Raw genomic sequence first — 11653 nt, 5'->3', positions numbered from 1 at the left:
CTTGGTCAAGTTTACCAATGATAGGAGTGGGACTTGATGAGGGGACAGCTCTTGGGTTGAAATCTAGGACATTCACGGCCATGGAGTTTCCTTACACCCTCCAGTTGATTCTCTCCTCCCTTAAGGCAACCACTGCCCTGACTTCTGTCACTGTAGGCAAATTTTACCTGGTTTTGAACTTCACAGAAATGGGGTCACACAGGATATCCACTCTTGGATCTGGCTTCTCTTGCTCTTCTCATGGTGGTAAGGAGCAAGTGTTTGAGCCTTTTCACGGCTATGTAATATTCCTGGGTACCATTTTTCATTTTTATATTGTGGTAAAATACACATAATATATAACTTACTATTTTAACCATTTTAAAGTATTATAATTCAGTGACATTTAGTACATTCACAATGTTGTGTGACCCTCACTAATATCTAGCTGCAGAACACTTTCATTCCTTTAAAAGAAGATCCCTGTCCCCATCAGCAGTCATTTCCCATCCCCGCTCCCTTTGGCCACTGGAAACCCCTAATCTACTTACTTTCTGGCCCTATGGATTTTCCTGTCCTGGATATTTCATACAATATACGGCCATTTCTTCATTCAGTATATGGCTTCCTTCATTCAGTCTTTTCAAGGTACACCCATGTTATTGTGTGTATGACTATTTTATTCCTTTGTATAGATGGACCACATTGTATTTATCTCTTTATCTGCTGGTGAACATTAGGGTTATTTCCACCCTTTTGCTATTGTAAATAGGGCTGCTCTGAACATTTGTGTACAAGTTTCTTTCAAGTATCAGCTTTCTATTCTCTTGGGTCTATACCTTGCAGTGAGATTACTGGGTCATATGGTAATTTCATGTTTAGGTTTTTGAAGAACTGCCAGACCGATTTCACCACAGCTGTACCATTTACATTCCCATCAACAGTGTATGAAGATTTCACTCTCTCCACATACTTGGGTGGTTTTTATCCTATTATAACAACTGATACCAATTTTTCACTATTTGTCCATTTCACCAGTTGGCGAACATTTGGGTTGTTTGGTTGTTTCCAGTTTTTGGCTATCATGAATAAAGCTGTTTTGAACATTTTTGTACATGTCTTCTGATGAATATATCCCCTTTCCCCCAAGTAAATGCCCCGGGGTGGAATGGCTGGGTCATGGGATGAGAAATGACCAGACTGTTTCCCCACATGGCCTGTGAAGAAAGCCGTGTCACCCTTTGTCCTCGTCAGTTTTTACGTTTCAGCCTTTTAAATATTCGCCTTTCTTCCCTCCTCTTACAATCCTCTCACCAACCCTGTCGGTCAACATTCTTTGAGAAAATGTTTGATAACACTCAAGTTATGGGTGCTGAAGAGCAGAACAAAGCTGCTGGTCCTGGGTGCAAATCATTCCCTGTTTGGGACAAGAAGAAGCCTAAGGTCCCCGAGGGCCATATGCTTTATGTGTTAATTCATTTCAACCTTGCAACAGCTTGGAGCCCAGACTCTGAGTAAACACATTTGATAAATGGGAAAATAAGGTTCAGATAGGTCAAGGGACATATTCAATGTTTAGTACCTTGGTCACAATGTGACCTCAGGGCATCTGACTTCGAGCCCTACAACAGGTATTCATTCATTCATTCATTCATTCACTCACTCACGCATTAAATACTTCCTGACAACCTTCCTATACATCCAAGAGGTCACTGTTCTAGTCCCCAAGAAGACCTAGTTTGTAGGAAGAAGAGCTGGTCACAGATGTTCCCAGCCTTGAAGAGTCAGGGCTGAGTTAGAGGGTGGGGCCTGGAGTTGGAGGAGTGGGAGAGTGGGAGGGGGGTCTGTTCGAGGAGACAGGGAAGGAATCCTAGAAAAAGACATTGAGTTTGAGGTTGGAATTTTGAAGAGTACATGGGAGTTCGTCAGGTAGATTCATTAATTTGACAAACAACCCCCCTCTAGCTGAATCCTCTGTGCTAACCTTACCCTAGCCTGGTCCCCAGGAGAACCAGACATAGGTTCCCCCAAGGGTTATACTTGGGCTGGAAAGAAAGGTAGGGGCTGAAGGAGGCCCTGGGGGAGGAACATTGTGGCTCTTCAGAAGACCAGCAGGGGTCTCTTGGTAGGAGAATGTGGCTCCAATTTGCTACCCTAGAGCAGAAGAAGCTGGTGTTGAATGTGTTTGCTTTTAAATACATTGCTTGAATTAAATGAGGCTAAAAAGTCATGTTTCTGCCTCAAAAATATGCTTGGACCTGCTCCAAGACACCTCCCAGTATTGGGGCTCAGTTTCCCCAGGAGAGATTTACTGGAGGAAAACCATGCCCAAGAAAGTCCCCCCATAGGCCTGGCAATGTGGTAATAGAGAACTTCAGCTTGTTTCCTGTGGATGGAGGTCCATGAATTTGAGATAAACAGGGAGCTGTGGATATAATAGAGGTGTCCCAACCAGACCCAGAGGGATCTAGGAGGACTTCCCAGGAGAAGCAGCACATGAGGAAGACCTGAGAGAGAAGGAGGAATTGAGCACAGGCATGGGACAGTGCAAGGATGAGCACCTGGAGAAGAAAAAGCTTTGACTGTGGAGTGAATAGCATGTGCAAAGGCCCCAAAGCTAGAATAGACTGGTTGTGTTTTAAGACTACAAGAAAACCAGAGTGGCTAGGGTGTGATGAGGAGATGCAGGGAGGTGAAGCCAGGGAAGCTGGTGGGAGTTGGACCATGCATGACCTCTTGGGTCACAGGTAAGGATGTGAGTTTTATTCTGAGGGCCATGTGGAGCCATGGAGGGTGTGGGAGCAGAAGGAGCATGGAAAGTGAACTGTAAAAATGAACGTGAGCTGTTTTCAAGCATTTTTCAAGATTAACACATGTAACCATCCTATCCCATTGTACAGGTGCAGAAAGAGAACACTAGAGAGGGTTAAGTCATGTGCCCAGGATCACACAGACAGCATGTGGCAGACCCCGGAGTTGAATTCAGGTGCCTTCAGTTTTAGGGGCTGGGCTCTTAAACACCACCGTATAGGGCAATGGAAAGAGGGAACTGGAAGAGGCTTGGTTCAGATAGGCGCCCACTTGCAATCAGTTCATTCTGTAAAATCGTCAGGATGCAGCACGGGGTGGACGGGTGAGTGGAGCGAGGCTGTACTTTGTGTATAATCCAGTCCTCTCCAGGGTCCCTCAGCACCTCCCGAAATCTCCTGACTACCACAAAACCACAGAAATGGCGATTCTCTCTCATTTCCCCCACCCCTCAAGGTCCTATCAAGCTTCACCCCTACGGAGGATAAGATGAGATAGAGCTGTAGACACTCGGTAGCCGCTCAGGACATAAGTTTCCGCGCCTTCTTCCCCTGAGGCCACCCCCCAACGCCGCCTAAGGGCTGCGAGTGGAGAGGGAGGTGACAGACTACACTAGTTTAAGTCGTAGGGACTGCAGAGGACCCTGAAGTGGTGCTACGAGCCACCACTGAGCATATCATTCTCAGAAATGACGTGCATCCCTTCCCTCTTCCCTTCCACGCACATGTATTGAGCGCCCACTGTGTGCCGGACCCTGCGTTGGGCCAGCAGCAGATGAATCCGGGTCCTGCCTTCAGTGTTCTCCAGAAGGCCAAGGGTTCCCTAATCTTTGATGCCAGATTAACTCATTAATTATTCCACTCGAGGTATATTTCTTGAGCACCTACTACATGTCAATCATAGGAGCGACAATGTTTTCCGAGACCTCGCCCTGGCTTCTAAGGAGTTTGCTGACTTATTGGGAGACAGGCAAAACTGGTATGAAGAAAAGAACACTGGGTGCCAAGGGACCAAAAAGAGGTCTCCACCCAGCCTTGGGGTGGCGGGGGAGGGAGTCAGGGAAAATTTTCAGGAAGAGGGAGTATTTCAGCTGAAAGCAAGAGAGAAAGTTTATCCAGGAGAACAGAGAGGAAGGTGTGTCTCTGGCGGTGGGCACAGCGCGTGCAAAGACCAGCTGGCGCCGTGTGTCAGAATTAAAGACATTCTGGGAAGTCCATTCTGGAAGAGGGCAATCACCACAGCAGAAGAACCTTGTGGGCGGAGCTTTCGAAGTACACCCTCTCATTGGCCGCCAGCTGTTCTACGAAGGACTGGCAGTTACACCCGCCTTGGTCCAATCAGCGGCGGCCACGGGGGCGTGGTCAGAGGCAGAGCTGCATCCTTTCTTGGGCGTCCAGGTCCGAAGCTGAAGGTGACCAGCCTGGGTGGGTCACAGTCTTGTGACGCTGACTGGAGGTGACCGAGATTGATCCCAAGCCGGTTTCCCAGATATGCACTCCCCGGAAGCTCCGCGTCCCGACATCTAGACCCGAACCAAGACAAAGAGTCACCACTGTACCCGCATCTCCCATCCCACTAATGTCCCTGCCTTGAAACACAAGGTTGAGAATAACACAGAGATCAAGGACGCAGACACCAAGCGTGGTAGGGTTCAAACGCCAGGTGTGTCCCTCTTCAGCTGTGTGACCTTGCGGTGCCTCAGTTTACCCATCATTTGAACAGCCTCTACTTAGTAGCGTCGCTGTGGGGATTTCATGAGTTAAAACACACCGAGCATCAATCTGTCCTTGTACTTGCCAACCGCTCACCAGTTAGTTATTCTTATAATTTATTATTTTGCTTTTGAAATTGACTGGTCACAGGTAGCTTTCTTGAGTAGACAGCTGGCTGAAATTTGGCTGTGATCTCCCCAAAAAGAGCATATTCCACCCCCCCAAGCTGTTTCTATATGCATCGATATTAATTCCAATAAAGCTGACATTCTGTTCTCAAATGTAATTAAAAATGGATTCACTTGGACATTGCTATTCTTTTGCATTCTTGAGCCAAATATGTATGTATCTTGGATCTCAAACATTTTCATAGGACCATGGAGTGCTTGGGATCCCCTGGAAACAAGGAACTGACGCAGCCTTGCCCAACAGTGTCTTAATGGTTGTCCTGGAGGCATGAGAGGCTGAAGCTCTTGGCTCAAGTCTAGTTGTACCTCGTACTTCCTGCACTCTTTGAGCAAATGCCTTGGTGTCTCTGAGGCCCCTCTGTGGAGGGTTCTTAGCCCTCTTCCTGGGATGGGTATGAGTCCATGGTGTCTCCCACCAGTCTGGGATGGGGAAGCAGGGCTCAAAGAGGAGGCACGAGTGAGGTGCAGCCCAGAGCTGGGGCACATAGAGGGGCTTGGCTAGGGGCAGAGGTGGCATAAGGAGCCTGGAGGTTGGAGAGGGCAGAGGCTTGGGGTTCCCACTGGCCCCTCTCCTGAGGTGAACCTAGGCCCAATGGTGCATGAGTCTCATACCCTCCTGGGATTTTCATGTTGGACATAGAACCATCTTGGCTCCCAGCCTCTCTCCTTCATGTCTGTTTCATCATCTCTAAAATGGAAATATAGTACACGCCTGGGGAAATGGCTCATAAAAGTAAGGTACACAGAGCTCAATAATTGAGAGTGCCCTGGATCTTTTGTTTGTTGTTTGTTTGTTTTTAACTATCATTTTAGGGAATTCGGGAGAACGAGTGTCAGTAGAATGTAGGGGTTAAGGGCCCCAGCTGGGCTGCCTAGGTGCGAATCCCAACTCTGACATTTGTCTACTGAGTGACCTGGGGTGCCTGACTTAATGTTTTTCCTCTTTCTCTAACTGTAAAATAGATTATGGGGCTTAAACGAGTGACTATTTGTAGAGTTCTGCGCAGCACCTGGCACACTGCAGGCATTTGTTAAATAAATTAACTTGCTTCCAGAGCTTCCCTGGCTGGAGGCCACCTTCCATCTATGGGATCGCCCATTGGTCCAGTGCTGCCCCTGTTGATCACTCTGGAGACTTTGAACTGAGCCTCGCCTCCAAGCCTGGAGCCTTGCCTGCTACTCCAGCTGGACCTTCCCTCCTTATATGTCCATTTCATATTCTTAACCAATCCAATTGCTCTCTTTCATTATCAGCCCTTCCTAAGGCCAATCTAATAACTTTGCTTTCTCCAGCCTTGCAGGTCAGCACCCAGAACTTGCAAGGGATTGGTGCTGCCCTTGTACCATTACTTCTCTGGGAAACAATTATTTTTTAAATCACCATTTTCTAGGTCATGAACCAAGATTGTCTTTCTCGATTTCTCCTTGTCACCACCAGCCTAGGACAGAAGAGAGAGCGAGAACAGACCCACACATGGAGCAGGTATCCTGCAACCCTGAGTACACACATAAGTTGGTCTGTGCCTACAGTTAAGTGCACATGTACAAAAACTTGCTTCATGACAATTTCCTTAAAGAGTATTCGGATGATGAATTGCCTGCATGGAAGAAACATGTAATTACATTTTATCCCACTCCACACTCCCAAATAAGTTCCAAGAGAGGTCAAGATTTGACTGTAAATGACAAGACTCTAAACTGTAGAAGATAATATGAGAATATCTTTATGTTCCTGGAGCAGGATGGAATTCCTTAAACAAGACAGAATGTGCATACTGTGAAGAAAAAGATTGATCAAGTTGAAGAAGTTAATATTAAGTCCAGAGATAGAAAGCAGATTAGTGGTTGCCAGGGACTGGAGGAGAAGGGATGGGGTGTGACTGCTCATAAGCATGTGGTTTCCTTTTGGGGTGATGAAAATGTTTTAGTACTAGATAGAAGTGGTGATTGCACAATATTGTAAATGTACTAAATGCCACTGAATTGTACACTTTCAAATGGTTAAAATAGTAAATTTTTATGGCACAAAAAAAAAACTTAAAATTAAGAGCTTCATAGAGACTCTTGCCCCAGGAAAGGGAGCATAATTCCTTCCCCTTAAGGGTGGGCTGGTCTTAGTGATTTTCTTACAAGAAACAGAGTAAGGCAAGGGAAAAAGCAGTAACTTGACAATGGATAAACCTGGCAGGCAACCCCTTATCCGGGTAATCAAAGTTAACATCACCTGTGATGTCATGTGGACATCAGGGACCTCTGGTATGGTGTGACAAGGAGGGAACACCATCTCTGTGATCTTCTCCCCAAACTCCATAATATCAGTCTAATAATGAGAAAATGTCAGATAAACCCAAATTAAGGATTGTCTACAAAATACCTGACTAGTAGTACTCTTCAAAAGTGTCAAGGTCAAGAAAAATAAGGAAAGACTAAGAAAACCACAGACAGAAGGACAGAGAGATAGAATGACTAAATGTAATGTATGATCTGGATTGGATCCTGGACTAAAAAGAGATCATTAGTGAATAAACTGATGAAATATAAAGTCTGCTATTTAGTTAATAGTAAATGCCTGTGCTAATGTGTTCATTCTGACATATATACACTGTAATCCCATGTTGGATGTTAACTTTGGGCGAAGCTGGGCAAAAGGTATAGGAACTTTCTATCCCTTTATAGTTCCATAACTCTGCAACTTTTCTATATATCTAAAATTTTTCCAAAATAAAAAGGTTATTTTTTAAAAGGTTATTTTTTGAGAATTAAGAGATTCTGTTCAGAAAAAGACAGCATAAATAGAATGTAAAACCACAAAATTGAACTGCTTTTCATAACACATGAAACCAACAAAGAATTTATGTCTAATATGAATAAGGATCTACAAATCAATAGGAAAAGACTGTCAAAATTTTAAAAAATATATAAAAGACTTGAACAGGCATTTCATCCTAAGAAGAAGCCAATAATAAGGGGAAAAAAGTTCCTCTTCATGAACAATCAGAGAGCAAATTAAAACCAAAATGAGGCACCACTTCACCCCTTCCAATTTGCCACAATTCAAAGACCTGTACAACTCCAAGTTTTGGCAAAGAAATGCTCATATGGTGCTGGTTCTATATAAACTGCTGGAGCAACATGGACAAGCAATTTGATGTTATCTTGTGAAGCTGACCATGTGGATATCCTATGATCAGCCATTCTTACTCATGTGCACCAGCCTATATTTCTGAGAATGGTCATAAAAGCTTTATTGTAATAAACCCAAAGTGGAAACAACCTTAATATCCACCAACTGGAGAATAGATAAATAAGCAATAGTGTACTACTCATTCAAAGGAATTCTATATGGCAGTAAAAATGCGTACATTACACTGACAGCCTCTGGCACTGTTCTAGGCACTGGAGGTTCATAGTGAACAGGTGTACAGGGCACCTGCCCATGTGGAACTCCCCAGCTAGATGTGTGGGAGGGGTGGTGAGAAGAGCTGTGTTGGGGTTAGGGCCCAACCAGAGAAAGAGTTGGGATCTGGGGTTGTCCAGAGAGATGGAGTAAAGGCTCAGTTTGGGAGAGTCAGGAAAGTCTTCCTGGTGGAGGATGTTTGAACTGGGCACTGATGGATAAATAGGAGTTTGCTAGTTACTTAAGGGAGTGAAGGATGGAATCCAGTCCAAGTGTGTGTAAAGATCCACAGGCTGAGTGGGTTACAGAGAATGAAACAGACTCAGAGATCCCTAGACCCGCCGTGGCAGAGACACAGAAAGAATGGACGGAGAGAGGCTCAGAAGGAGATGCATAACGAAGAAAGACAGGAAGACAAAGATTCAGAGGAACAGAGAGATCCAGGGAGTGAAAGAAATAGAGAAACAGAGGCAAAGAGACTGAGATGTTAGAGACAGAGGAAGAGATGCTCGGGGAGTGTAGAGAGACAGCAAAGGACTCAAGGAGAGCCGAAAACACGCAGAACCAGAAGGGAAACTGCGTGGGGGCGGCCACCCTCAATCACTCCGGTCGGTGAGCCCCCGCCCGCTCCGGCCCTTTAAAGCTTCCCCCAACCCCAAGCCGCCGCGCCCCCGCCCCCGCCCCATCAGGCGTCCCGGGGCTCCACCCGCCTGCCACACGTCAGCACCACGTCAGGAGCTGTCCGAGGCCCCAGTGCTGAACCAAGATGGCCGGCGGCGGAGGCCGGGCCCCCGCGTGAGCCGAGCGCGGGCGGCAGCCCCGGCCATGCCCCAGCCCAGTGGCCGCTGAGCCAGACCTGACGGAGCCGGCCCGCCGGCGACCCCAGAGACATGTCTCTACTTTGCGTTGGAGGTAAGAGGCGAGGCTGCGGGGCGGGAACCAGTGTGGACCGGGACTGGTCTCGGGGCCCGTGTGGACGCGACTGGGCGCTGGGGCGGGTAGGGTGGTGAGCCGAGTACACGCGGCTGGACTTTTGAAGGGGTAGCCCTTGTAGATGAGTGAGTGTGTCTGATCTGTGTAGACACAGCTGAGCTCTCAGGGGTTCCTGGTGGCCGCTGCCGAGGGTCCGTGGTCATGGCTGAACGCTGAGACCCCTGTGGACGCCAGGAGGGATCTGGGGCTCTATCTGGAAACGGTTTAGACTGGGGCATATATGTATACCAAGTTATTAGGAGTCCCGTGTGGAAGGGGCTGGGCTGGGTTGTTCGAATAAATCCTGGGTACTTGAAAGGAGCCCTATGCTGTGGTCCGGGTCCTCATGGATGCGGACTGGGCTCGGAATTCGAAGAGGAGTGCAGGGGGAGGGGCCTCCAAACCCTCAGCCTGTCAAATTTGGGTGAGAGGGCTCAACCTTCATTACAACCGCGAGTTCTAGGAATCCCCCAGCCCTGGGTGTGGAGAGGACTGGGAAGAAACTGGGGAGACCTCTTCCCTTGTCCTTTGAGGTCTGTGGTTGGGGGTCTGTGGGAGCTTTTCCGGTTAACTGTTTGGCTTCCTGAGTGGGGGTGTTGGGGGAATAGCTCGAGGGCCTCCCCCCTCCCTGCCCCTTCCAACACTCCGGAACGCATATCCGGCCTTCTCCGAAAGGAGCCGACGCCTTGTAGGTGCGGTATTCCCCGCCACCCCTCCTGGCCCATCCTCTCTTCACCCACTTTGCGAGAAAGGGAGGGAGGGAGAGATGGGGTGGAGCTATTTTGAGGCCAGAACGCCATCTGTACGGAGGCCCACGCCCAGGCCTACGCTCTGCACTGGGGTGAGGGAGGGAGAGAAATGCGGGAGGGGCATGGCCGCCCCCAACCTCTGAGTGAAGCCAGCCCACTAGGACCCAGGCATCCCGGACACTCCTGCAGAGAACTCGAGCTCTGGGAGACCTTGAGCGTCAGGGGTGGTGGCGAACAGGGGCTCCAGGCTTGTAGAGGTCTCAACCTCGTGTTTTAAGGACTGGGGTCCGTTCCCTCATCCCAACTCCCTTCAAGAGGCTGAGATTGGGGGAGAGGTGTGTCAGCCAAGTCTGAGATGTCAGGCTTCAAGAGACCTTAGGCAGCGGAGAGTGTGCATATGTGTGTGTGTGTACGTACGTGTGTGAGGAAGAGCTGAATCTCGACCTCCGCCAGGAACCCGATGGGTAGGCCAGGGAGCCAGGAACCGCCTCCGCCGCCCCTCCCCTTGCTTTCCCTCCCCCCTCTGCCGCTCCATTCACAAACCCAGCCCTGCCTGCTCCCCGCCGCGGCGCTTCACTTTGCAGATCGGGCGGGGCTGACCCAGCGTGGATGCTGGTGTTCTTAAAGGGATAGGAGCCTCCTTTCTCCGAGCTCGTTTCCGACGGGCGGGGCTGATGATGGCAGAAGGGGCCATAGATCAAAAATCTGTTCATCCAGCCCTCGCCTATGGAGTTTGGGGAGTGGGGAGGTGGAGGGGACCCTCATGCAACTGCCACGGACTTGGCCTAAGGGGAAGGGGAGGTGATGGTTCAAGTCTCCTACTGGCCTCTCCTCTAAGTTGCCTGCCACTTGGGGGGAGGTTGGGTAGGGTGAGGAGTTTGGGGGGGGGTGACTGGCACTGGAGGAGGGAGTAAATGTGGGTGTTCCTGACTGATTCTCAGCTCCTCCCACCCACTCCACCCTGCCTCACATCTGAGTTCCGTTCCTCTGGAAGGTTTGCCTAGTTGGGGAAAGGGAGGAGGGTGGAGAATCTCACCCTTAACTCTGACGCAAACAAGAGGCTGGGATGCAGGGGTGGTGTGAAAGGGGGCAGTATGAAGGGTGAAGCTTCCTTAAATGGAGGCCTGGGGAAAGGACTGTGTTGGATGATTCTGTGGAACCTACAGGGATGGAGCCACCAGCAGAGTAGAGGGGAGTAGGAGGGTTGCTTAAAGGGACAAATCTGGGGATGAGATGGGGGTAAAGCCCTGAGGTATAAGGGAAGCAGTAAGATGCTGGGAGAGGTTGAAGGGGTGAAGCACTGAGAGGGGCGAGGTGACTGGGTGAAACCAGGAGTAGGGAGGGGAGAGAATGGGAAGGGAGAGGAGGCAGGACAGCAGTGGAGCCAGGCTGAGAGGGCTTCCCATGGGTCTGAGCTTATCCTTGGCATTGAGGAAATATCTGGCTGTCTATCCAGGGTCCCAGTCACGTATGCCCATACCTGCACATACATGGGCTGACACCTCAAACCCAGACTTGCCCTGTGAGGACAGAAATGGTCAAGATCCACCAAGGCTCAATGAAGACCATGTGACTACACCAACATGGACATGCGCAAACATGTATATAGGGCACGGTCTGCCACCACAGACATGGTCCCTGCAATACAGATGTGTGTGTCTGCACATGCACACACAGGGATGTATCCACATGTGCTCAATGTGTGTTCACAATATCTATGTCTCAAAAAGATCTGCTCATCCCTAACACATAGACATGTACCCATATATACCTGCTAGGGCCTCATATCTCTAAGAAACACACATGTATACACATATGCACATGCCAAGGTATGTGTGTACACACATT

General features: G+C 48.7%; 1 protein-coding gene across 10 annotated transcripts in view; it reads left to right on the top strand.

The window, feature by feature from the left end:
- The first annotated feature begins 8852 nt into the window (after positions 1 to 8852).
- UNC13A (unc-13 homolog A) overlaps positions 8853 to 11653 on the top strand; it is a 58441-nt gene continuing 55640 nt past the window's right edge. For 5 of the 10 annotated variants that reach the window (XM_016157752.2, XM_036233914.1, XM_016157751.2 and 2 more), the window contains exon 1: positions 8853 to 8996. In XM_016157752.2, coding sequence (XP_016013238.1) covers positions 8975 to 8996 — 22 coding nt within the window. In that variant the 5' untranslated portion in view covers positions 8853 to 8974. The remainder of the gene's footprint in view (positions 8997 to 11653) is intronic. The other 5 variants (XM_016157757.2, XM_016157755.2, XM_016157760.2 and 2 more) reach the window with 3 other exon arrangements.

Source organism: Rousettus aegyptiacus, unplaced genomic scaffold, assembly GCF_014176215.1.
Source record: "Rousettus aegyptiacus isolate mRouAeg1 unplaced genomic scaffold, mRouAeg1.p scaffold_m13_p_16, whole genome shotgun sequence".
Classification (NCBI taxonomy): domain Eukaryota; kingdom Metazoa; phylum Chordata; class Mammalia; order Chiroptera; family Pteropodidae; genus Rousettus; species Rousettus aegyptiacus.
Note: the sequence above shows the minus strand (reverse complement) of the source record. Positions and strands in the feature narration are given on the sequence as shown.